Source organism: Rhamphochromis longiceps, linkage group LG6 (genome assembly GCF_057381845.1).
Source record: "Rhamphochromis longiceps isolate RC_006_pf linkage group LG6, R_longiceps_female_GT1.1, whole genome shotgun sequence".
NCBI lineage: Eukaryota > Metazoa > Chordata > Actinopteri > Cichliformes > Cichlidae > Rhamphochromis > Rhamphochromis longiceps.
In genome coordinates this window covers 29,534,544-29,562,255 of record NC_140562.1, presented here as the reverse complement: position 1 = coordinate 29,562,255, position 27,712 = coordinate 29,534,544, and the positions used below count along the sequence as shown (strand labels likewise).

Below are 27,712 nucleotides of genomic sequence, written 5' to 3'. Positions count from 1 at the left end.
TAAGTGGACCGAGCATAGTGTTCTAATCACTCTCTGGAGAAACTAAGCTCAGGCCACATAAGATTTATCTGTTTTTGAGGCGGCCGATGTCAAAAATGGAAATCAAATTAGGTCCATGTTTTGCTTGCATGACATATGAACTCCATGGAAACGCCACTGTACTTCCAAAGTCAGAGGGGTGAGCGTATCGCTCTTCACGAGGTACTTGTGCTCTGTGCATAACTTCAGGGAGGAAATTAGAATATCGAATAAATTAAAGTGTATCCGGCCTCTCATGTTTGGCACGCTTCCTCTCATTCGATTCACAAGATTGGGGTTTGCTGTGTTTGGAGCTGTTTGTGCAAGTGCAGGCCTCGCTCGCAGTGTCCATCTGCACCTGAAGCTTCTTCGGGAGCAGTCGCTGTTTATACTCCTGTGGGAGGGAGTGTAATGTTTTGATTGGATGCCTCTGAACGCTGTGTAGCTGCTGACTTTCAGACTTTTGTACTGAGCGCGCCTTCGTTCATGGGTGTCAGCTCTGTTATAGAGATATTCTTATAAATGGCAAAAAAAAAAAAACACAAAAAAACTCCAAAAGAAACAAAAATAAATGTGTGAGTAAAGAGTTTGAGCTTCTTTCCAAAGCGTGCGGGTCTCCGTGTGATCATTTAAGTAAAACGAAATGCCAAATATTGTCTAATCAGTCCTCCATCTTAACTAATATGATCAATCCAGGCAGTGATATTAGCCATCTGAAATTCACATGATAGGACTGATTCATTTTTGATTATGCTGATTGCTATTAAATGGTCTGTAATGACTACTGATAATCCCCATATGCAGCTCAGAACTCTGGATTCGCTGGGAGGCTGTTGTTTGTTAATGCACCACTGAAACCTAAAACACATACAGATGTGTGTGTGTGGGACAAAACCACAAACCCAATCGAGATCCCTTGCCATTGTTTCAGTGCATGCTCGTGCTTAATTTTTACCGGGCTCGCTTATGGAAATGTTTGAGCGGACGTGCAGAGTAAACCCCACCACCCCCACCCGCGTATTCAACTCATTTTTTTCCCTCCCCTTCAGCTACGCAGTGTAAAGGGTCAAACTGTTAGTGTGGTGATGGTGGTTTGGACCCGGAGGGCGGGCGGGGGGGTGACAGCTCTATGAGGGAGGTAGCTTCATTTGGGTGGAAGAAGGATACTGCATCATTTTTCACCTCATGTATTGCATATGTATGCCTGTGTATACTGTGTAAACGTTTGTGAGACTGACTGCTGATATGTTTGTGTTTATTGACTCAAAGAGACAGGCCGTGGCTGCGTACACAGCGGTGTACGGGTGGCAGGGGTCCAGGACTGGGGGAAACGTGTGTGTTTAAAGTACACACAGGCCTAATTATGCTGATTTAAGCATTCTTGCGGTCCTCCCTCTGGCTTGTGGTGTGTTAACTGGCACTGGGGCGTCCAGCAGAGAGCGAGAGAGGCAGTGAGGGAGTGACGGAAAAGATTGAAAAAAAAAAAAGAAAAAGAAGACAGAAATAGAATAGGGCAACCTTAATCAAAAGACTGATTAAAATTAATAAGGAGGTCGGCAAAAAGAGAAATGGTGGCAGTTTAAAGTACTCAAACACAGCAAGAGTAACTGAAAAAGGTCCCAGATGCTAGCGAAACAGGGGAAAAACATACAGCACTATCAAACTTCCCGGCAGGTTTTTTCCCTCCTCACTTTGGGGTTACGAGCGCGCCCGCTCTTCATATTTATTTTTATATTCAGATGTTATGGATTGCTCCGGGAAAAGGCTGTCCCTTTTCCCAGCAGAGGAATTAATACTGTTTGAATGTTCTTCCTGCAGTCGAAAAAGAAGGAATTTTTGCAATGGAGTTTAAAAAGGTTTATTAGTTAAATCCTGACCGGTGCTAAATAAACAGGCTAGGGATGATTAAAATGAACCCTTGTTTGTTTACTCTCTAATTTCTGGCCTGTGTGCATGTGTGCACCTGTCTCCTGTCTTTTAAGTGGTGCAGTTAAGATTGTAAACTATCCAAAAAAACAGAAAATGTTTTTTTTTCCTTTTTTGTCGGGTGAAATTTTTTTTTTTTTAAGGAATTGTAAATACGTGTGCGTTTAGAAGGAGTTTTGCAACTTTACTTCATGAGTTTGTTACCTGAAAAGTATCCAAGCATTAAAAGGTACATAAAGAGCCTGCACAGGTTCCTCCTATAACACAGCCGAGCGGAGATTGATGATGTTGGCCAATGTGTGTTCAAGCTGCTTTTCATGCAGGTGATAAAATCCCGCTGGAGACGAAGGCAGGGCCGCTCGGTGTCTCTGGGTTCATTCACTGCACTCTCTGAGACGGGCTCAAGCAACACCAAAACTCACATGTGTTTTCATTTGAAAGACGCTCTCACTTTCATACACCTCATTTCTTTATACTTTTTTCTGCCCCCCCTTTTTTTAATAGATGTGTTTGCCTATCTTTGTTTTTCTCTATCATTCCTCATCAACTCCCCCAGCTCTCTTTTTTGCTCGCATTACATCTGTTACCTCAACCATTTCTTGTGTATTTTACCTCATTCTTTCCAGCCCCCTCTCCTTTCTTTCATTCCCTCAGGAGGAGCCATAGTCTTATCTGGGATATGTTGGATTTGGTGAGCTTAAAAGCCACTTTACTAACTCCCTGTCTGCCTCTCCTGAGAACAGCACGAGCTATCTTAAACAGTTTCACCATTCACCAGGCTTTGTCCATTGGAATGCTGCTCAATGGGCAACTTTTTACTCCCTATTGGCTTTTTATGCTAATCCTTTACCTGGCTTTCCATCTTCTGGACCTCCTTCCCTTCTCTGTTTCTCGTTCTGCCTCTTTTCTGTTCCTCCGCTGTCTAAAATACTTGATATACACATATTGGGTTTCTTTGGTGATGTGAAGGAATGCTAATGCATCATAACCATATTATAGTACTTAGAGTAGGCAAACGGTGCCAAGTGCTATCTGGAGAATCAAATCTCTGCACAAGAGCCTTTTCTCTGCTTCAGAGTGAAAAACGGTGTTCACATTTTGATTTTCCTCTCTGGACATACATAAAGCCGAAAGCCCGTCTAAAATTTGCTGAAACAATGGTGTTGTTGTATTCAATAATGCAATTTCTCCAGGAATGGGAAAGCTAGCCTAAATAAAGATGAGGCCAAATCCTATTTTGCATCTGATCCAGGGCATACTGTGCTTTCTTCTCTGTGTATGCGAATAAATGTTTGGACGTTTTGCATATACTGTTACGACAATCTGGTCACAGGGACTTTTAAAAGCATTTGAATACCGTAACTGAAATTTAGTAAACAAAATATTTATTTGAATGCTTGAAGAGTGTAACCAAATTATAAGTGCAAATCCAGAAGCAATCCTAACAGGATATGATCAGACCCCGGGCAGGCCCTCTCTGGCGTATGGCAGGCAAACTGGAGTGAGGGATTTGCTCGTTTTATTATTAGGGCCGGCTTGTGTTGTTGATGGAGCGGCTCCATCCATGTTGACTCACAGAAAGACAGCGGTGATGGCTACACTGAGCAGGGGTGTCAGGCTTGGCTGATGACTCCAACTCCCCAAACAGCACTGCAAAGGCAAACCCTTCTTTGTGTGCGCGTGTGCGTATGTATTTGAGTTAGTGGTGTGTTTCTGTGTGCGCGCGCATGTGTGTGTGTGTCTGTGGAGGCCATACTGCAGTTGTGTGTGTATCTTTCTGCGTGTGTGTCTTTCAGTCCTGACAGCCAAGAAGCTTCAGCAGCATCTGACGTGGCAGCTCTTGCTGCTTTCAGTCCAGCTCTTTCCTTCTGGCTCACTTTTCTGTGATACTATCTTTTCATACAATCACATGTTTATAAATGGAGACTGCCTGTTGTTTCATACCGGACCGGTTTTGCTGAAGGTTTATCAAGTCTCTGCAAAACTGTAAATTTCGCTTAAAATAATATTGCAGGAATACTTTTTTTTTTTTGTAGTGACGAATATTTTTTTTGTTTTTAGAACAATAAAACTGAGCAGGATACTCGAATTAAAACACACACGCACACACACACACGGACATATCTGGCAAGATCCAGTTTAAGGACTGCAAGGGCACATTTGGTTACATGTAAACAGTACTCCACTTACATGTTATACCAACTCTCAACACAATAGGGGGATTTTCTAGCTAAGGGCAATTGCAAAATACCACCTATAAATCAACCAGATGCAAGCTATTATGTAGTTATTTCCATATACTGCAGCGTAAAAGGATATACTGTTCTTTTGTTTTAAATTGTACTTTCATAATTGCACTTATACTCTATAAATTAGAGTGGAGAAAATGGCATTTTTAGTAATAACTGCAACAATCAAATACATATGCATCGTCAGTATATGTGAAACTCTTAACTTAATTTAAAGTTTGGATCAGTATCCAGGTTTTTTTTTCCCTTCCTCATTTTTTCCTCCCAGGCTGTGAGGTGCCTTTTTATCGAGGTGGGTTCCCGCCACTTTATGTCCCCTCTGAGGACATGTACTTATGGCTGTCTGCCTGTGGTGCTGTGGTGCTCCTGAGGTCTGAGCGAGGTGGTAGTTTAGGCTGGGGAAGTCAATAAGCGTGGTCACAGAGGAGATAACTGCACACACACTCTCCCAGAGGCGCCCGTCTGCATGGTGTGTCTGTCTGTCCTCCCCCTGGCTTTTATGGAAGATTCATCTTTAAAAAAGAAAAGCATTGGTTTGAGAGGATTTAACTTTCACAATGATTTGTGTGTGTGTGTGGTTGAGGGCTCTTTGTTTCTCACTTCACATGTGTTTGTGTTCTCAGTTTCCTCTGGCCTGGCATGGTGGCTGCCCCTATAGGCAGTGCCGTGCAAAATGGGCAAAGCGACCTTTAACCCTTAAACTGCTGCCTTAGAGATATGCATAACTTGCTATCAAGAGCCAAACCCCATCAAGCATTGCAGAGATTAAGACCCAGCTCTCAGGAGGCCATATGGAACAGACACCTTTAGCCCTAATGGGATCAGAGTCACATAGGAAGCCACTTGGAGCAGCAACTGACTCTTAACCCCTAACACCAACTTAGTGCAGACGAGCAAGAGTGCGCGGGCAAAGGCCCAGCTCATATCATGCCACAGGGAGCGGGCACCGTTTAACCCTCACAGTGCCAACCTATCAAGGGCGAAACTCCAACTTATATGATAAGCAGAATTAAATCTGCAAGCTTCGGAGTTCCTGATAGGGAGCTGATGTGGAACTTGGATTGTAACGCCAGGGGGTCAGTGCTCCAAACATTTTTAGTGTTCTAGCTGTACATGTGGTCACCGGGCTGTTGTTTGTTAGGGGTATTTCCTCCATAAAAGCCCTTTTCATCCAGTTAATTTCAATCTGCAGTGCTTTTATGTCCTTGTAAAACATCGGCTTCCCGAAAACAAAAGCTAAAAGTGTGTTTTTACATTTAGAAACTCGATTATGAATTATAAAAAATTGTTTTCAGACTATTTGACTCTTAACCAACTAAAATGAAGCCACAAAAAGCAGACGGACTGCCAGTCTAGTGACAAAATGCTGTAGCAATTTCATTTTATTCTTAGTAAATAAGCATATTAGGAATCAGTGCTGTTTCACCGACATTTTGAAAGTCTATTTTGCTACACTTGTAATCTCTGAAAGCATTGTATTTTTAAAAAAAGAAGAAGAACGCTAATTTTAAAACATGTAATTATGTCAAATCTAATTTCTCTCATGCAGTTTTTCCCCTTTTGTGAAAAGAGAGTGTTAATAGATTGAACAAAGACTCAGGGAAAAATCAAGGAAGCAATCAGTCACACAAAACAGGTAATAAATTCACAGGAAATATACGGACAATCGTGCCAAACAGTTTCTTTCAAACAATCTACTTAGCGATAAATGCTGACAGATGATATAATGGTTATAAAAACTGGAAGAGATCAAGAAAAACAGGGATTTCTGGAAGAGACTCTTTCCCTTTAAGAAATATAAACAGGGTATGTGTTATAGCATGAGTGGCTGTATGAGAGCGAGAGAGAGAGAAAGAGGGTAAAGCTAGTTTCTGCACTTGCCTGTCTGAAACCGGGCGAGGAATGAGTGCACAAGTTTGAATCTGGGTGAGTCAAGCTGCGCGAGGGAGAGGCAGCGAGAAAAAGGAGTTCCACGGTGAAAGGAGGGAGAGAGATGCTCGAAGATGGATAGCAGCTGAAAGAAAGGGGGAGCTCAGGCAAATTGGTCGGAGTGAGAGTGTGAGTGAAGCAGCAAAAAGCAGAGGGAGGGATAGTTGAAGTGCAACAACAAGATGAAGTGCAGGAAAGGGAAAGTGTTAGCAAGAGAGGGATTGCAGAGTAAGAGGTGAAAGGAATAAATGAAGGAATGGAGGAGTAGGTGATGGTGGGGGGCACGGAATGAATGTGTGTGTTGGGCTAGTGGTGAATCATTTGCATAAAGGGTGAGGGCACTCTGCCCAGCTTTGGGGAGAGGTTGGCATCTCGCCTTGCCGACTGGCAGAACGAGGACCAGGGAGGAATAAAAGAATGAGGGGGGAGTGAAAGAGTGAGAGAGAAAGTCTCTCAATAGTGCATCTCTTGTGCGAGGAGTAGCAGGCCTTGGCTACTGCTGGAGCAGGGCATGGCGGGGAGGGGATATCTGGTTTCATTATCTGCTCGATTCCTGCTGTATTTGCTAATCATGAGGTTCAAAGCCCTTGCTGCAGCTGTAGGCAGGGCACGGTAGCCAGTCTGTGCCGCTGGCATGTGCCGACTGGAACGCTGTAGGTGTGTGCAGCATGCACTTCAGTTTGGAGTGAGACAGAAAGTGTGAGACAGACGTTATGGCTTCCCTTTACTGAGGCAGAAAGCTGCCACACTCTGTCATCCCCCCTCAATCTCTCTCTCTGTGTTTCACACGCATGCACACTCTTAAGTGCCACACTGCCTACTTGACCTTATCAAGAATGGCTGCCCTTGTCGAGGGGAATTGCTGTATTCAGTTCTATTGCAATGTCCTGTCGGAAAATGCCACCTCCAGCAGTATCTGTTCGTTCGCGTGTGCATTTGGTGACGCTACAGAACCACACATACGGTAGTAATCTATACTGTATGTATTCATTTAGGAATTGCCTGCGAGTAATCCTATACCATACCGTCTAGCTGCAGCTACATGTCGGAGTGGTTTATTAAATAGTTGTTTGCAAAATGCAGTGCAGATCCTCCTAATTTAGTTTGAGCGCTCCCATCGCGCTGTAATATCTAAACATTCTTTCTAATTGACGGCACTGATATCAGGATTAGCATCCAGTTTTGGATCAGAGGGGCAAAAGTCTAACGTTTCACGCAGCCTTCTTTAAAGTGCCCACAAAACATTTAGCGTTTGCCACATCTAAAGAGAAAAATTCAGATATATTTAACAAGCTGTGTTCTCCGACTCCAAATTTAATTCTGTTCTCCAAACATTTTCAGAACATAAATTGGGAGTATGACTCACTTGTGAGGTTAAAGCCCTGTTTACAATTAACTGTGTAAGGTGAAATTTATGCAAATGGACCAGAGTCATAGAAAAACCACATAAACCTCAGGAAAATCCTGGCTGAACAAATTTTGGATGCTTAAAAAGAAACACAAAGAGCCCTTGATCTTATCTTTGATGTGCTTACATTTGAGGCTGAAACAGTCTGCAAGACAAACCCGTCATACAAACGAGAAAACATATTTGAGTATAAAATTACCCAGGTCTGCAGTTGTGTCAGAAGCCCCGGCTTGCTATCAGTCCTTGTGTCTCTGGAGCTGTTTAAAGCTCGCTTGCTCTGTCTTTCTCTCTCAGCCTCATGCCACAAATGGCTTCCAGACTTTCACACATAGTAATGCTTCAGTGTGTAAACAGGCGTAATTACACACGATGCGCAGACACACTTTTAACATCAATCTGTGCCGTTGGGAGGAAGAGAGCAGAAAAAGAGGAAGTTTTTCCTTTTTTTAATTCTTCCAAGGATTGAAATGGATGAAAAGGTTTTGAGGACAAAAGCGAATGAGTGGCAGGGATGAGACATTAAGGAGGACATTTCAAGAGAAATGCTGTGTGTCTGTGTCTGAATGTGATGGAACAAAAAAGGAAATAAATTTTGTTAGCGTTCCCAAGGAAATCGCATTTCATATGAACTTCTCGATGTTCCTTTTTTAATATCTCCGAGAACAGTGAGGTCACTAAATTTCCACCTTCTAATGGCGAGATGATACATCCAATCAGGCGTTCTCTTCGGCACCCGATTTTCCCATGTTTCTTATATGAAGGAAACATGAAAATTTCTCTTACCGAAACTTTTTTCTCTCTGCTGTTTCCATTTTCTTTTGTGTACAAATTTTAAAAAGGCATTATACACATATGGCATAAAATAGTTAGAACTCCATGTTTCACCAAGTCTCTGAAAAATATTTGATTCCTATAAAAAGCAAAAACAACTGAAGAAACTTTAACCGAAAATGGTTTTTTTTGAAGACACACACACACACTTGCACATGCATGCATGCACACACACGCGCACACACACACACACACACACACACACACACACACACACACACACACAATGATTCAGATCTCTCACAGTGCTTCCTTTATATCACCATAGTCTTTTTCAATATGTGATTTTACACAACAGATGTCAAAGTTGAATTACAGTTGTGACATGTCCTGATGTGCTGAAAATTTCACGAGCTTTCTCTCCGTCTTTCTCTCCTTTTCTCTCTCTCTCTCTGTGTGTGTGTGTGTGTGTGTGTGTGTGTGTGTGTGTGTGTGTGTGTGTGTGTGTGTGTGTGTGTGTGTGTGTGTGTGTGTGTGTAGCCTGATTTTACAGGATCATCTAGATATAAAATAACAGAAAACCTGTGAAAGAAATATAACTTCAACAGACAAATCTGGCGTTCAGCAATATGGTTGCATAATCTTAAAACATTATTTTAAGTTTAGGTTCAATTTATATTATAGTAAATATATTGTAAAATAAAATAAAAACAACATTTGGAGCAGTGGTACATTTAGGTGTAGCTATAAAATATAATACACATTCATGATGCCCCTTTTTAACTGATTATTGCTAAAAAAAAAAACACTTTTTAAAATAACTTATTAAAGAAAAAATTATGTCTCCCTTGAAAAAGTTTTAAAAAGTCTTTGGTATTACTTAGTTTCAAATGTATAATAAATTGACAGCATTTAATCTATTTTGGCAATTACAAGTAAGGTTAAAAAAATAACTTGTTATAGAAAGCTCAGATTTTAAAATTTGAATAATCTCTAAAAATGTAAATTATTTAGGTCATGAAGAAAATATGAGCAAATGACATTTATTACATGAATTTTGTTTTAAGTTTTTCTTTTAAATTTCTGCATGACTTTGAATCACACAATTTAAAAGAAGAAAATAAATAAAACACCCTTTTTTGCTATTAACCTGAAATATTTCACCTGCAAAACACTGACATCAAATGTAAGAATGTAATGTCTGCTTTCTTACTGTTACATCAGCGTGCAGGATGTGGCATAAAGCAGGCCTAAGTGTCGAGAAATTTCCTCCCACGTGTCCTGAGTTTATTTTTGCTCCTTTGATATTTATTTGCACACTTAGACTGATACCGCAAATTCATCTCAGGTAAACACGACAATGTGGGAAACAGGCCAAAGTTATGCTTGTTAAAATTAATTGCATCGTAAACACTGAGGCGGGTAGAAACTATTGCTCCTTTCTAAAATCGATCGATATTTCTTATAGCTAAATTGAGGCTCTTTATAAATATGTAATGAAAAAAAAGAAGCAAGCCACATAAACGCTTTAGAGCAGCTGTGATTGATTTTACTCTGATTAACATGTGTTTTCACAGAGGTAACACTTTATAGCCTAATGCTAAGCCTATGTTAGCAGCAGGAATTGAACTAGCATACATTTTTATTAGTTTATCATTAGTTTGACCCCCTTTGTAGTGGGTAGGCCTCTCAACAGAGACAGCCTCAGAGCTCTTTTTTTGGCGTGAGAAAGAGGGACGTTTGATTTGAACAGGTTTCGTATTTAGAGCAGTCGACTTCAAGGCCTGCAATTTATTTTTACAGAGCAACATAAAAAGTCTAATTCAGAAACAGACCGACGGATGCTGGGAACGACGGTCGTGGAGGTTAACGGGCGCTATCAGCCAAGAACCAAACGCTAAACATTTTTTGCCTTTCTTTTTCTGAAGATGGTGAAAATGGTGGGCTTCGTTGTTTCAGAGGTGAGAGTATTAATTTTCATAGTGTTTTGGGAAATGTAGGAAGACGAGGTGCAGGCCCTTTTCTGATGGAGGATAGGCCACACAGAGGGGTTTTTCTCATTTAAAGGATTTAATGTTGACTCGAATTTAATGCTATTTTAATTCAATTTTTGGACTCATTTCGTAGCCCCTGCTATTTAAACAGTTAAAGTAATCCCCGAGCCAGCCTTACGTGACAAACTGGTTTAATGAGTAAACTCAAACGGAGCGCTCTTGTTAATTTTCTCCGAATTGTTGAACACGGTGATTTATTTATTTTTTTATAGGTTTCTTAACTCTGGTGTTTTGTTGGTGCTTGAAGCCTCAATAAAACCTGAGTTTGGATTTCATTTCTCTGCTGCTCTCTGCGTTTGTAACGTGTCAGGGCTGGAGCGGAGTGGAGTGAGTGGAGATTGGCTCGCCCGGACTGACCGAACAAAGGTCGTCATTTTCTGAAAGACAGAGCATGGCATGCAGAGATAAGAGGAGCGCTCTCTTACATTATTGCAGCGCAGATACCTACAGAGCGCCGTGGCTCAGGCCTGGAAAAACTGCCACTGTTTCTTCTGCCGTGAAGAATTGTGGGCAAACAGGAGAAATCTTCCTTAATGAGCTGAAGGAGCTGCGGGTTTGAAAATGTCAAAAAAAGGACACATTAAACAGCGGGGTGCCACACAGACTGATTTCTTAGCCAAAATAATAAAAGATTTTTTTTCTTTAACTGCAATTTGTGCACAAACCTCAATGGCTGTGCATAATTTTGCATTTGGTCCAGTTTATGATCATAAGAAGGAGGCCCTGTAGCAGATTTAACTAAGTGATTTTAAAAGGGTTTTTTTGTTTCTTTTAGAGTGATTATAGGGGGGGGGGGGGCTGGTAGGGGTATTGTTTTTTTGCATAGTATCTGCAGTTTATTTGCTTAATGTTACAGATAAAATTTTATCTCGTAATAGGATACCTTCAGTTTTTCATCCTGTTTTTGCGGTATGAAGATTTAACAGGAGTTATGTTGTTCAAAAAATGTCTCAGGGCTCATCCGCTAAAGAAAACACGTCGCTTCGGACAATGGATTGGTTTTCATTTCCCTGATATGAATCTTGGTTATCATTTCGCTTGTCAGTAATGTGATGATATTGAGGAAGTAACTGCAGTGCTTGGCACATAGCTCTCCTGTTCTTTGTCTGTGGCCCATTCATTAAAAAAAGTCTAGATCCCTTCAGTCTTTTCAAATAAGTGGCAAACACACCTCCGTTATTATTCTTCAAAAACAAAAACAAACACACACATCCTATTTAATTCCATCTCCTCATGTTCCATTTGCCTGTTTTTTTTTTTTTCTTTCTCTTGCCTCCACCATCTTCTCTCATTCCCACATTATTCACGTGTTCAGCGTGGCTGTGTGAGGCAGGCGTATGCTAGCACGAACAATCGGCACCCGGCCCGGCTCAGCCTGGTCCAGATGGGGTCTGTACCCCCCTTCCTCCCCCAACAGTAGCAGCCAGTCAGCCAGCCAGCCAGGCAACCAACTAGCCAGCTAGCTACCCACCTGGGTAGCCAACCAGTCATTCACCCAGCCCGTCATGCGGCCTTTCAGCCAACCTGGCAGCCAGCTTGTCAGCCATTCAGTGGACCAGCCAGTCATCCAGGCTGCAGCTCCTCTGTCAGACGCTGACAGAGGGAGCAGGCCAGGCTAAATCTGATGGTCCTGGGAGCCAACCAGAGGACTCTGGCCTTTGTAGGGCGTTCACACAGACAGCCTGTCCCGTTGCACAGCAGGGGGCTTCAACTCACAATCAAATGAACGGACCCTCAACTTTGCCACATGACAAGTTAGCTTTTTATGGCTGCCCACTGTCAAGATTCCAGTTTTGACAATGTCTCTGTAATTCCTGTGAGCCTTGTGGACTAATTCATGTAATTTGGACTGCGTAAATGGGTAAATGTGTTCCTTTTTTGTAAATTGGGAGAATGACATTTAAATGCACTTCTAGGGAGTGGAGCAGTATTTCACATCAAATCATCACAGAGATATTATTTTTCTGACAAATGCATCCGATTATGTTGAATCGGCCCTCGGTGGGAGCCTTTGTGTCAGATATTTCTCGCCTGGTGCTCTGGGCACAGCTTGTACCTCTGAGGTCGTGTGAGTCAGCCAATGAGGATGAGACAACTTGCTGTCCAGAGCAGCTACGCAGGCCCATGCTCCCTCACTTTCTGCTGCTGTTAAGTCCCAATTATGTGTCATTGTGGGATTCATAATGCAGCACGATGAAAATATGGGCAATTAACTGGCTGCAGAATGAAAATATTATTGTCCTTACTATTATAAAGACCAGCATATCTAAAGCTGAATGCATTCGACTCAACTTTGCAATTACAGGAAGCTGTGTAGTCTGTTTTTGATAGTTTTATAAGGCTTAAGCTATATAGGCTACTTGCATAAACCCATCCACCACAGCATTTTGAGGCATCATTGTCAATCAGATCCAGCTTCTCACCCACAAACAAGACAACTCTCCAATTTGATAACAGAAACTTTTAATGTGTTTCTGTTTCTATGGTGCTGGAGCTATTAAAGTGGAGTAACAGGAAAAGGAAAAAAAGGAGGCGAAGGGGCCAGTTTGGATGTAAGACTGCATTTTGAAACAGGAGAGCATGTTTTTGGATGGTATTTTTTGTTTTGGGGGGTGGAGGGGGGTCTTTTTCTCCCCCCTCCTCTCTTTGTTTGTGTGGTAAATCCAGGAGCAGCTGCTGGTCTCAGGGTCTAGTGGGATTTTGGGTCTGTGTTTTCTCATGCCATCCCATGCCAAGGTGGTGTAACGCGAGCAGAGAGAGAGAGAAAGAGAGAGAGAGCGGGAGAGGGGTGTTTCAGGAGTGGGGGGTGCAGTTAGAGAGTGAGCTGGTTTGTTGGGATGGCTGTGACCATGTTGGTGACGAAGGTGGTGAGGGAGGGAGAAGTGTGGGGGGGGGAGCTTTAGGAGGCGGGTGCTGTCTGGATGCATGTAAAATTAATATCCTCTGGACTTTGCCTTTGCACTAGATTGGAACTTGTCTGTTTGGCTAATGACGTGCCTTCTGCCTGCACCACACACAATCCACCCCCTCCCGCCCTCTCTCCACTACCAGTCACCAACCATCCACACCCCCACCTCTTTGCTTCTCCCTCTGCCATCTCTCTCTTCCCTCCTTTTCAGTGCTTTGAGCGTGCGTATTGGCTGGGCTGTTTGAGACTCGATGCCAAATAGGTGGGCCCTCTGCGTGTTGGCACAGACTCAGTCAATGGTTAGAGACGGAAAGTGGAGAGGAAGAGAGAAAGAGAGAGACAGAGTTGGAGAGAAAGAGGGGGAAAAAAGAAGCTGCACTCGGGTTTGCCAGCGGTCGTGCACAGTCTTCCAACATTGATTCGGTCCTCTTGTTTTTGTTTTTTTTCCCCTTCTTCTCCTCTGTCCGCACCCCCCTTGTCCAGCTCTCTCTCTCCCTCTGCGTGAGTCTTATGCAGATCAGAATTGAACCAATAGCACGCGCTGCTTTGCCAGCCATTTTTTTTTTTATTTTTGTTTTTCATCAAGATATTTTCTCTGCATGTTTTTGCAAACAAAGAAAGAAGCTTGTTTTAATTTTTGACAATTTTATTATTTTGCTGCACTATCTGTTTTATTTTATTTGTGCACACCCAGCTCCTTTTTTTCATCCTTTTAGACACAGAGATTGCTAAACTTTCTACACTCCTTCTGCTCTGCTCTTGCACAGCACCTCTCCTGCAGCTCTTGCTACAGTACCTCCTGTGTTCTTGTGCTGGTATTACACTGCACCCCCTGGCCTGTCTCCTCTTTCTCAGCTTTTTTGCCCCCTGCTGCTTTTATTGGACAGTTTATCAGCTTCTTTTTTTTGCTTCTTTTTTTCCCCCTCACTCTTTTGTTTTCAGCATTACTTCAGCGCCTTTTTTGACTCTACAATCCAGTTATTGTACTGGCTCTGCATTTTAAGTTTCTTTGCAATCGACGGGGTGAATTTATGATGAGAGAGCAAAATGGTAACTACCATGTAATTCTTGTTTTATTCACAAATATTTTTTGATCGTTACTGTTAAGCACTTTTGAGTGCAGGCGCAGTTGTATTATTTATGGACAAATATTTTATGTTGTGGCTTTTCAGCGAGACGGCTTTAATTTTATTAATCAGAATTTGGCATGTGCGTTCTTCTTGATTATGTTAGTGTTTTAAGCATTGTATAATACGCGTGGTCAGTTTGGATTATGTTTTAGAAATGTTGTGTTTTTACTTGACTTTTTGATACTTACTATACTGCTTTTGAGAATAATACTGTTTATGTTTAGTAATGGATTAGGATGGCACTATTTTTTATTTATAACTAGCACATTTGTTTATATTTAACCAGACAAACAACATTTACACAAATATCTCATGGAGACAAGTCTCATATTTTTTCTGTCTCATCTCTTACCTCAGTCATTCAGTGATGTGTTGTTCAGTGGTTTGTGAAGTGTGTCCTTCGGTGCGATGTGTCTGTATTAGAGAGCGCAAGGTATCTTTCCGTCTCTCTCTCTCTCTCTCTCTCTCTCTCTCTCTCTCTCTCTCTCTCTCTCTCTCTCTCTCTCCCTCTCCCTCCCTCCCTCCCTCTCTCTCTCTCTCTCTCTCTCTCTCTCTCTCTCTCTCTCTCTCTCTCTCTCTCTCTCTCTCTCTCTCTCTCTCTCTCTCTCTCTCCCTCTCTCTCTCTCCCTCTCTCTCTGCGCCTCTCATTCTCTCCCTCCACTCACACGGAGCAGGCGCCGCTCCTCCATGCTGCGCGCCGGTGCTAACTGCCTCTCCTCTCTCTTCCCCTCCTCACCCCCTCTCCCTCTCTCCCCATCCTTCTCTCCCCCATTCTCCCCCTCTCTTTCCAATGCCTCCTCCTGCTTCCCCCCCTCCTCCCTCTCCTCATCCACCCTCCCCCCATCTTCCTCCCTCATCCAGGATGAATTCCACCCCTTCATCGAGGCCCTTCTGCCCCATGTCCGCGCCTTCGCCTACACCTGGTTCAACCTGCAGGCCCGCAAGCGTAAATACTTCAAAAAGCACGAGAAGCGCATGTCCAAGGAGGAAGAGCGTGCAGTGAAGGATGAACTGCTGGGAGAGAAGCCAGAGATCAAGCAGAAGTGGGCTTCACGCCTGTTGGCCAAGCTCCGCAAGGACATCCGGCCTGAGTTCCGTGAGGACTTTGTGCTCACCATCACGGGCAAAAAGCCCCCCTGCTGCGTGCTGTCCAACCCCGACCAGAAGGGCAAAATACGTCGCATCGACTGCCTGCGCCAGGCTGACAAGGTGTGGCGGCTGGACCTGGTGATGGTCATCCTGTTTAAGGGCAGCCCCTTGGAGAGCACGGACGGAGAACGACTGGTCAAGTCACCGCAGTGCACCAACCCTGGCCTGTGCGTCCAGCCACACCACATCGGAGTGTCCGTCAAGGAGCTGGACCTCTACCTGGCCTACTTCGTCCACACGCCAGGTATGTGAGAAACTGGACATCAGACACTAATTGAGAGGGATGCCAGCACGTAAACACTCGCCACATGTAATCATGTCGGTGTGCTTTTAGGATCGCGCTAACATTTTAACAATTTGAAACACAACACACTATAATTTGCAATATAGTAAAATATAGAAAATGACAAAAAACATAAAAAGAATAACGTAAAAGTAAAAATATTCAGAGACATAATAAAACCCTTTTTACTACTACGGAGGGAACGTTAAAGTAATAACTAAGCAGTTAAAAGGTAAGAAAAAAATAATAAAGTAAAGATTTATCTCTCAGATTAACAAAGTGAAAGTCCCTGCTTGCTTTTGTTCCCACAGAAAACAGCGGGTACGTGTTTGTTCTTTTAATATTTTTCTTTTCTTCATCTGTTTCTTGGGGTTTGTTTACATGACAACGTAGTATCAACAGTAATAAAAAAGAATTTGTTAGTGTGTGTCAGGGGCATACGTCCAGCGTGCTCTGGCAAGTAAGCGTTCATTATTCTGAGCGAGGCATTTGCGGCTTCATATGAGCATGTATTTTGTGTGTGTGTGTGTTTTGTTTTTTTCCTAGGAAAGAATTTGCATGCTTGTGTGTGTCTGTGTGTGTTTGAGTGACTGTTTTTTTATGAGATGAAATTTCTGTGTTTTTTGCGCAATGAATTTTGCACAAAGAAGAGTCACTGTTTATAGTATTGTACACAGTCTGTCGAGGTATATCTGCCATGGTAAGGCCATTGTAGCCAGAAATCATCATTTGGCCGCAGCCCAGGTTGTGTGTGTGCTTGTGTATTTATGTGTGTGTGTATGTGTGTGAGAGAGAGAGAGAAAGTGAACAGAGCCGTGAGCCTCCTGCTCTCAGGCCGCAGGCTGCTGCCGCCTTCACCGTCTGCCTGAACGTTAGCACCACGTTGGACCTGGCTGCCAAACTCACACTCACACACAAAACGCCAATGCTCAAAGACAGCCAGTACTATTGCAGCCACCTTCACACCCATACACACACATACAAACACAGCTAAATAAAGATACACACACACTCTTTTTAAAAAAAAAAGGAAAAAAGAAAAGAAAAACAACTCTGTCATCTCTGCAGCGCACTTTCACACGTAAAGGCAAACACGGTTTTAGTCACGATTGCGTACACACACCCACACAGCACACACGTTCGGCCAAGGACTATCACAGATACAGTTTAATACAGCCAAACATTGTTGTATCGCAGCCACCATCATGGATACACACACTCACACCCGGCCAAACATCACTATAGCCTCCAGTGCGCATACTCCTCACACACACAGCCAAAACACTGGCTGTGTTGTAGTTTTCCCCCCCACATTGCAAAAAAAAAAAAAAAAAAACTGTCAGAGAAGCCACACACACGCAGACACACACACACATAATATATCTCACAGCCAAATCTTTCAAATACACACTGCTTAACCATTTGCTGGCTACATATACAAACACACACTCATGACCTAATATTATGTCAGCTGGAATTTTCTGGAAATTTCAAACAGTGACTCAACCCGCACATATATATACAGCATATCCCAATCACTGTCCAAATACACACACACACACACACGCGCGCGCTCGTGTCTGCCGAGGCACAACTCTTACACTGGGCATTAACATTACTCTAGCCAAATGCTATCATAGGTGATCCTTAGGCTCTCTCTCTCTGACACACACACACACACACACACACACACACACACACACACACACACACACACACACACACACACACACGCAAAATATCAATCCAGGCCAAATAACTCACAGCCTGAGCCAAACCCTGGCAGCAGTTCCAGCTTCACTTTGTTGGTCTCTCTGTGGCGGTAATAAACCATAGGTTGCGGCCATATTAGAGCATACTGAGAGAATATCAACAGTGTTTGGGTTTTTGTTTTTGTAGATGTAATTGATTGTATTTTTTTTAAATTTATAATCAAATTTAATCACGAAAAAAATGTCTCTTATAAAGATTTATTGGTATACTGGTGCATTTCGGGTCAGTTCTGTTTTACGCAAATGAAAATGTCTCCCCTTGTAAATTTTGCAAAATTAGTTTAATCATAAAATGAAAACTAAATCAAATGGCACGCATATTTTAAGAGGTTATTTTTAATCTTTCAAATATTTTAAATTCATGGAGAAAGCAAAATGGCATGCTGGACAAAGGAATAAAGGAACACACCAATGAACAACAGAAAATATTTTATTCATGGTGTAATTCTGTGTATATTAGTTTAAGTAATTGAAGCTGCTTGGGTTTAAAACCGAGTGTGTAAAGGTTGCTACAGATGTTCTGATGTGTCCATACACACAAATGTAATTGAATTGCACTAAATTTCCTTTACCTGTACTGATGACGTCAGCCGTCCAATTTTCGGGTTCTTGGCATGTATTCATCACCGCAGCACTTAGTTTTACAACAGTATAGTAAAACACGTGACTACTTGGAGGCCCTTCCCAGTGCGCTGCCCATTCATAATGTCGGCTTACTGGATACTTTGTCTTATCTTATCTGACTAATACAATATATAATTATACAATAGTGTGCCTCAGCACTTTTATCTTATTCCAAAGAGCCGATTTTCACTTTAAGTCCTTGTTGGAGAGCTGCTTTGGGGTCTACACCAAGTGCAAACTTTCCGTGAGGTCAGCACACTTGTCTTTCCTTTGCTTTTAACTCACATTTAGGAAATGGGCATCAAGGCCTTCCGTTTCTCTGTTGCACTCATCTGTTACAGTGATGTGTGGTTGTGTGTTTTCCTTTTCCACTCACTTGCACAGTGAATGACAAGATGTGCTCATTGTTTGTTTTTGTTTGGTTTGTATTTTGTCGGTCTTTAGCATCTGTCTTCCTCGCTCCTCTTTGATCCCGTGCACACTTTTGTTTTGTCTCCTTAAACATCGCCTTCATTGTTGCTCTCACAGAGGTAAAGCCTCCGCTGATCTCTTTTGTTTATATTGTAGGAGACTCGGAGAGAGAGTGAGGGAGAGAGAGCACGTTGGGAAGCAGAAGAGGCTACAATAGTGATTGTTCTGTTTGGCAGCACCCGGGCCCCGTTGGTGTGGGAAGAAGAGAAAGACGTCTTGTGTTTTGTTTATGACAGAGTGGCAAAAGCTGCCACGGGGAATCTCTGGGCTTGCCGTCAGGCTTTCTCAGACTGTTCTGCAGCCAGCCAGCCTTTGAGATCCTCTCTGTTACAGAGCATAACACACCGCAGCCGTAACAGAACAAACCACGATGCCACAATACAAAACCTTCTCCGCCTGTTTTCAGGCACCTCAGATAAAGAGTAAAAAAAAAAAAGCAGACAGAGCAACATGTCTTTGAAACTGAATGACTTTGTAACTGAAATGCTGGCAGAGAAATAGATGAGAGGGAAAGAGGGGCTGTGGTGCAGTACAGTGAGTAGTGTATTTTTAGTGTTTATTAAGAGTGAGTGACTGGTATATTATAATGGAGATAGTGATCTCTTGGCCCGGAAGTGCCAAGGGTCTGCCAGAGCACCGAACACTGCCAGTGTCCAGTTGATAACCCATGAATGGAGCGCTTTGGATAGGCTTACACGTACTTCACCGTACTAGCCTGGATGTAGTTCTCACTTCTGTTACTCTGACTACTGCATAGGTGGCTGCAGCTGTACACCATCTGAGGAGAAGTTATTGCTCCTCCTCACAGTATTCAGTGGACTATTTGATTTATAATCTTTGGGCTGTTTTAGATTAAACTCAGCACATTTCTGATTTATTCGAGGTCGGAAAAATAGAAGATTAAAAAAAACATTTGTCAGGTCCAAAGTTAGCTCTATGCACTTAGTCATAGCTTGGAAAGCATTTTTCCAGCGTTTTATTTTTTTTTTTTCCCCTTTTTCTTTTGTACACCGTAAGTGTGATCATGAAAAGATGTTTCAAATGTGTTTCCAATCAAAAGTGCAGTACAGGAAATTTGCAGTCACTCTGAGGGAGGTGTGAAATGTGCTCGCCGTGCCATTTCTGCCATGACCGCTCCACACTCCACGCTCTGTAGTGCCAGATCCCGCCTCTCTCTCACTATAGCAGTAGTCATGCCTTGGACATTGCTGTGAGAAAGCCCAGAGAAGCCTTAGTGTTGTGGCCAGCCCCCCAGCCAATTCACTGACCACAGCTAGGATTCACAAATAAAACCCTACTTGCGTTCATCACTATGCAAAACTCTAGAGTTTATGGGGATGAAAAAGGTAATTAAATGTGTGAGGAAAAAAGGTGAAAAAATGTAGTAACAGGAAAGGGAGAGAAAAAGAGAAAGGAATCCTGACACTCAGGAATCACGTGAATTGTTTGTGACATCTTAAAAGTTAAAGGAATACTCTGATGGATTCCACAGGTCTTCTTTTCCCCATAGCTCGTTGTTTTTTCCCTGTGAAAATAATCTGTTGTTAATTACTTCCTGGATCTCCTCTCAGACTCCCATGACATCACAAGGTTTGAGTGGACTATCCTTGTGTGCAAGCACAGCTTAGGATGGCCGTCAGCAGTGAAGTTTTGATTAAATGAAATCTTGACACTCGGGAGGGGGGGGTCGGTTAGGTCTGAGGCTTTTCTGTTGTGTGTGTGGTGGGAACAGGGCCCACGTCAGCTAAGAAAAGCTCTCCAAATGCAGAGCAGCTTTGGCATCAGCAAATGTTTACTGATGACTCTCGTTTAGTCGGGTCTTTTGCACATCTCTGCCTTTCTGTCTGGCCTCAGGGACGCGTTGAGGTGGCTATGTATCAAATCTAAAGGGTTAAGACGCAGGGAGAGCCCCGTCACATTAGAGAGGCCGAGTGAGAGGGAGTCTTCTCACACTATTCTTGGCTTCAGAAAAAAGTCTGTGTATTTGGATAGCTATTGCTATCCGTCTAGCCAAAGCCCTGTTGTGTACTCATTCGTTCCAAAACACGCGCACACATACACAGACGCGAGGCTAACATTGGGGTGTCACAGACGCACATAGATTGATCCAAAACCGCAGGGTCTGCATTTATCTCATGAGACCATGATGACACAAGCTGACTCGAGGGAAAATTAGAAAAACAAAAAAACACGAGAAAGGCGAGTCAAAGACAATGTTGTTGTGTTTGGTGTCCCATTAAATTGACCAGTGACAACTGGCATGCTCCTTGATACGGTGCCTTTTGTCCTAGAAAAGCTCTCCGCTTTTTTTGGTTTTACATAACGATCATAAGCCTCCATTTCTTTGGCTGTGCCTGACTCGGGAGAGAGTAAAACCCATGAACAATTCTGGTCTACCCGCATCTGTTTCCTTTTGTGTGAAGAGTTTCAGTGTCGGAGATATGCGGTAAATAGATTATTCCAGTGAAATTGGGAGGCCATCACTATGGTGAAGGAGACAAATAAGACAGTTTGTGCTATTTGGCTCTTTTACTGGTTTTTCTCAGATGCCCTGTGTCTTTTTGAATGAACCCAGCTGTCAGACTTTTTTCCTGCTCCCCATGGGAAGAAGCACTGCAGCGTAAACGCAAAGCAGGTAGAGCAGCAGAAAAGCAAAAGGAAATTTTCAGCGTTCTGTGGTTTTCATGATTAGGGGAAAAAACGTCTCAAATTAAACAATTTACATTTCTTTGGATACTAATTGTGCATATCTTTTTTTCCTTATAGTATTTTAATTTATTGCAGTGCTCATTTTAAATTTACAACTACACAATTTTAGATTTCCACAAATTAAATTAACCTTTAATTTAAATTTTGGCCCAGTGGTGATGTGTTCAAAATAATATCTTGAAATACATTATGCAAATTAAAGTAAATGTATCTTTATTATTTTCACTAATTTAATAATGTAACACATTGTTGCTATTTTTCCGCCTAAATTACTCTTCGGACTGGCATGTAATACATGCTTAGCAGTTTTTTGTTTATTTGAAAGAAAAGACGAGTGTTTTCACACGCTGCCGAGCCTAGTCTAATACCTACTGTTGAGATTTAATTGCACATTAAAACACAGTAACGTTTGTTAAATAAAAATGGGTGTAGGCTAAGCCACGCCATGCAGTGATAAAAACTGCATTCTTTACTTGAGCTGAGTGGGCTTTTTAACATTTTTTATTAGGAGAAAAACTAAAGTGTAAAAAAAGAAGGGGGGGGGGGCAAGAAAAAGAGATGAAAAGAAAGAGGTTATTGAGAAAAAAGAGAGTCAGAAGCAGCGAGGGGGAGGTATTGTCTGTATTAATACTGTGTCTTCCCAGTGCCGGGTCTCTTTTCAGGCTTTTGTAGCGGCGCCAACCATGAAATGTGTCTGTCCCCAAAAACCATATACCCACTCAGGAGGGTTTCCCGACCTCAGAGAGACAGAGAGGAGGAGGAAGAGGAGGAGAAGGAGCAGGAGAAAGAGCGCTATGGCCAATGCTCAATCTCAGACAGGCCAGCCAGAAAGGAGGGAGAGCCAGGGAACACGGCTTATTCACCGGGCTGCACTCACAGCGAGGCCCTGGCAAAGGCTGCTGAGTCTGGCTAATGGCAGTATTCAGTGCCACACAGCAATAGGCGTGCTATAATAAGTACCTCAGTACTGTGTTTCAAATCCAAGGCACTATTACTTATGTTTCTGTTGTTTTTATTAAATTTTTCCCCGCATAGTTATTTTTCTTAAGAGAAGCGGTTTTGCTGAGTTTGTTTTGTTGAATTAAAAGTTGGGTCAGTACCGATTTAGAAAAAAGAAATAAAAATATCATCTATTTCATTTTATTTTACACATGTGGGTTGAAGAATAATGAAATTATTATGTGGGCGAATTTAACACGGCAAAGGAGTCTAATGTTGAAAGTGAGAGGAGTTGTGTCGGCGGTCGCTTTTGGCACGATGCTATCTCCCTGCATGGAAGACGCCAAATTTTCATGATATTCCCTGCCAACCTCCTCCCTCTGATCCTCTCTTTCTTCTCTTTTCTTTCCTTCGCTTGTTCCGCTTTTCTTTTATTCCTCTTTAAGGTTCAAATGAATGCCCTCCCCTAGCCTCATTAACACCCTGGACTTCTATTTGCAGCTACAAAAAAATGTAAAATAACTTGTAAGCACAAACATTTTAGCACTCAATAGGACCATTTTTCTCAGTTTTAATGAAAGCAGGCCATCACACATGTGGAGGCTTTGAACCTTGATTTTTTTTTTTTAGTGGCCAAAGATGTTTTGTCACCAGTCATTTTTTTATATTTCAAATTACAGAAAAACCTTCAACACTCTTTATGGTTAGTATGTAATGCCTTAGTTTATTTTTACATTTGTTTATTTGTCAGTCAAAGTATTTTTGTGTATGCAGTCAGGCTGGATTGCAGTTTAGTTTCCCTTCTGGATAAATGTAGTCCTTTCACTTTATGATATTTGCTTAACTCATTATTTAATTTGGTTGCTTATTATTTTCTGGTTAAAACATCATCACACTGAGATGGTCCGTCTTTCCGAAAAAGCCGCTCTTAGATGTTTGGAGGAAAAAGAACTTCATGAAGGCTTCATTTGATGTTTGTTACACCGTGAGAAGGAGAGCAGTTTAGAGAAGACAGAAAGGGGGGTGGGGGTGAATAAGTGAGCTAGCCGAGAAGCACAGCAAAATGCAGAGAATCAAATTTGGCATGCGTCTGTGTAAGCGAGTAAGCTTCAAATCAGTTTGGACACAGATCTAGGACACTAGACGTAGAGAAGAAAGCGGGATGAAACGGGATAGGGAACAACATGGAATTGGGAGCAGGCATAGTGTGTATATTTTGTATTTATGTTGAGCATATAGGGGGTGTAGTTAAGGGGAGGATGAGGGGGCTGGTGGATGAGGATGCGGTTTGTTGGGGAAAGGTGGTTGACGCGGGGGGTGTTTTGGTAGAGTGTCCCTCAATGACGACTTGAAAAACAGGCCGGTAAATAAATGCGAGTGGCGGTAAACAAGGCTCGGCGCTTCATCAAAAGACCCCATTCATCTGTGAACAGGAGAGTCTCTCTTTTCTCTGAGGAGACAGAAAAAGGAACCCACTGACGCTGACGAGAGGACGGCGCTTGTTTAGATAACAGGATGAGTTTGGAGTGAAATGGCATTAGTGTGTGTGTGTCTATGTGTGCGTGTTCACGTTTGAGTTTGAGCGAGCTTGGAGGGGTGTGCAGAGCAGGTGGAAAGTGGACAGAGTCTCAGCGAGTGGAGTAAGGTGGGGGCAGAGATAGTGTTTTGTTTTTTGTGTGTGTGTTTGTTCTTTATCACTACCATGGATTCAGGAAAGGATGGTGTTTTCAGGGGTTAGAATTAAGGACTAAAGACGGTGTGTGTTTGTGTGTCTAGTACAAAGCAGTGTAGTGGGTGGTGGTGGGGGGTTCTTTTGGCAACGTTTATGTGTGTAAGCACAGGCGTGCATATGTGTGAGAGTGCATATGTGCATATGTCTGCTCATTATACATGGTTATTTTTTCCAGACCAAGCACTATGCTCTACTTTGCATGATTTACAGTACTATGAGCCAAGCAGGCGTCTTTTTTTAGATTCAGAGTTTGGAAGGAGAAGAGTTTTGGGGTCTCAGGGACACCGTGGTGAACTGGCCACAGCAAGGTGTTATGCTTCACTCTCTGTTTCAGCTGTTTATAATTCAGCTCGTCGGCCCGTCGGCCAAGGGAGCCAGGTGTAAACTAACTGCTAAAAGTCCTATGGCGCATTTCTGTTGTGAAAACTTTCTCATTAAGAGGAGATGAATTTATGAACACGAAGATCAGGGTTAAGTCACCTCCAACCACTTAGTGAATTGTAATTGAAAGAGCGGAGCGGGAAGCCAAGTGAGGGGCGTCTTTTAAAAGCTTTTATTTGGTTTATGTTTAATTGTGTTACACTTGAGTGTGACTGTTAACAGCTCTGACTCTTTTAAACTTGCCTGTAATTGTTAAGAGCACGTCTTGTTTATAGTCGCGGCCTTGTGCAGTAAGACGCGAGAAGTGCATCTGTCACTTTGCAACTTGAGTGATCTGACAGCTGAGCTTTATACTTTTCATTTACAACCTTGGAGCAGCGGAAGACATGCAGTACTTTCATCTTGTCATTGACAATGTTAAGAGACTCTTAAAAACCCTTTGTGTAGGTAGCAGCAGCATCCACCACACACAGTATCGCAGTTTCTCTGTTGCCGTCTGTCTTATTTTTGGGGGATGAATGATTTAATTTTAATGTCCTTCCATTAATATGTTTTTCTACACTGACTGGTACAGGCTTTTTTTCGTTTGTTTTTTTAGTCAGAAATCCCCCCTTCTCTCTGTCCCCTTTCTTGCCACCCCAAAGTCCCCCTCCCCAGTCCACCGCCTGTTCCCCTCACGTTTATTGGACCCAAATTCGGCTGCCACCATGGCAACCCGGGCTCCCAGGGAACCTTGCCTGGGTGCAATCCAAGGTGCCTTCAGGGTGGCACTGGCTGGCGTTGTCTGCGTCAGTGGGCTGTCACCACGGCAGGTTGCTGCGACAAGGCCAGCCCGGTTGTGGCCTGCCTCAGTGGGAGTGCTAGCTCGCTAACCTCCTTTAACTAACTACTAGCTAACATGACCTGCCATATCCGGTGACAGTAGCTGCCGCTTCAACTGCTGCAGGCCTCGGCAACTGCAACGTGGGGGAAGCAGGGGAAGCGTTTCACCAGTACGCATATTGATGTGGCATGGCTGGGTGCCCATTGCTGCCTCCCACATGAAAGAAAACAGGGAGAGAGACGAGAGAGTGAGAGGGAGAAAGATGGTATAGAGATGCGTTTTCAGTGTGTAATATATGAGTATATACATTTATTTAAACAATGCTCTTCTCTTGGGGTGTGTAAACATTCAGCTGCACATATTTGGCTCCGCATGTGTTGCCAAAGCACGTGTATGATCTATAAATGCATGATTATGATCTGTGTACATCATCATGCATCTGTTGAGGCAATATGGTTTTATGACTGATGCCGACAACCATCAGTGGCCCAACAATTCGAACGACAAGTGAAATTAAAACATGATGGTGTATTGTTTAGTTCTTGTTTTTCTTTTCAGATTGCATTTTTTTTTCTCCTCCACAAAGTGTGTGACTGTATGCTTCTGTGTAAGTGCATGGCTTTGTCTGTACAGTCATCTGTTTTATCCTGTTTAATTGCAAACAAAACAAATAGGTGACACACAGACTGTTCGTACTTAATGGGATGATAATGTTAGTGCGATCCAGATTGTATGCTAAATAGAAAAGGACACTTGTGAATGGTTGTATTTATTTGTGCTTTTTCCAGACAGTGGAAATCCTGCAACACTTTGGGCACATTTTCTCTTTGCATGGATTGGCACCTGGTGCATCCACCCACCTTTTTTCCTTCAAACACACACATACACACAGGCCAAGCGCAAACTGCTGAAACCTAGTCAGTGGGTAGTCTGGTACAGTAGGGATTCGTGCAGTGCTTATTCTTACCTCAGCTTTATCCAGCGAGGCATTCCTGCTGTGGCACTGTAAACAATGCAAGGCCTGCTGACTTAGAGCATCGTAAGTGGTAACACTTTTCAGGACTATATGAAGCCCTGTATAGTTTCTATATATAACCACTTCAGAGTAACTGTGATGCTCTTTTTTTGTGGTGCACCTATAGAGTTTGGACTACAGTTAAAGGCAGGTAGCACATTTCAGAGGTTCACCCAATTAAAGCTACATCCAGAACATGTTCAGAAGCTAAAAGTAGCTGCGGAAAAGTGACTAATCGCTTAAAATTATGACTAGAAAAAGCAGTTTAGGCAGCACTCCATTTGGAGACTTTGTAGCCACTCTGAGTGCTCTCCATGCACTACATTCCAGCTCTAAACTGCACAGAGTAGTTAAGGGTAGGGCAACACATTGGCTCTGCAGGGAAGGAATGGATATCTCATCACCCTGCTTTCCTAAACTGTGAGTCGGTATCCCTAAGTTGCCTTGGGCCAATCACTGTTAACAGTTGGGCTCCACTTGATGAAAATACCAGTTTACAATTTACCTGGTCTGGGGTTCAGAAGTACTTTACTAGAGGGACTTCTGGGCAGTTTGGGTACAGCTTGGTATTAAATCTCTTTGACTGGGTCTTTTATATTTTACACCACTCTTTTATCTTTTATCAATTTTCCTCTCTCTTTGAGAACAAAGTCAGCGTTTCTTCCTTACTCCTAAGTGAGTTCAGACGGGCCAGAGAGACGGTGCATTCGTCACGCGAGGTGTGTAAGGAGATATGATGTGTGATGCATGACGGTGCAGCGTACGCGCTCAGAGCTGCCAGCTGGTGTAAAGGGGCCAGAGGTAGAAAGTTTAACAGAGAAAGAAAAGTTTGACAGTGAATCATTTAACACTGTATAAACTGCAGATGAATTATTGTTAAATTCCTCCTTCCTTTTCTGATTCTCTCATTTTCTGTAGTCTCTTTCTCTCTTTCTCTTCCCTGACCTTAAATTGAGGGTTAGATTGAGGATAGTGACGGGCTAATGAGCCCCTTTTTCCTGCAATTACACCCCTCTCTCCTATTCCCTCTGTCTCTCGCTGTTTCCATCTCAAGTTCTCTGTTTTAGCATTGTCTGTTCATTTTTTTCTTTCAGGCAAATTATTCAGTTTCCTTAATCTCTTCTGTCTCATGTTTCTCCTTTCCCCAGTTTCCCTTTTTTCCTGTCACCTTCTTAGAAAGTAGTGGTAAATCAAGATGGCACTCCATCTTTTAAGGCGACATGATGGTCAATTAAAGAAATCTGGTCCTAATTTGTAGTTGATTGCTATCTGAGATTTTGGATGGAAACTCAGCTTGTTAATAAAGAAAAAATGCAGAACCCTGCTTCCTTCTCTTTGCTCCCTCCTTTGTTTTCATTTGATTAGACTTTTTATTTTGGCTTACTCTTCGCGTTGGCTTCATGTAGTTTTGTTTTTTCTTC

At 42.6% G+C, this 27,712-nt stretch overlaps 1 protein-coding gene across 7 annotated transcripts in view; it reads left to right on the top strand.

Annotated features, from left to right (window-relative positions):
- nfixa (nuclear factor I/Xa) overlaps positions 1-27,712 on the top strand; it is a 109,722-nt gene that overhangs the window by 19,016 nt on the left and 62,994 nt on the right. For 4 of the 7 annotated variants that reach the window (XM_085410142.1, XM_085410138.1, XM_085410139.1 and 1 more), the window contains one exon: positions 15,255-15,786. In XM_085410142.1, the coding sequence (XP_085266268.1) occupies positions 15,255-15,786 (532 nt within the window). Of the gene's footprint in view, positions 1-13,547; positions 14,314-15,080; positions 15,787-27,712 lie in introns of those variants that run through there. The other 3 variants (XM_085410137.1, XM_085410136.1, XM_085410141.1) reach the window with 2 other exon arrangements.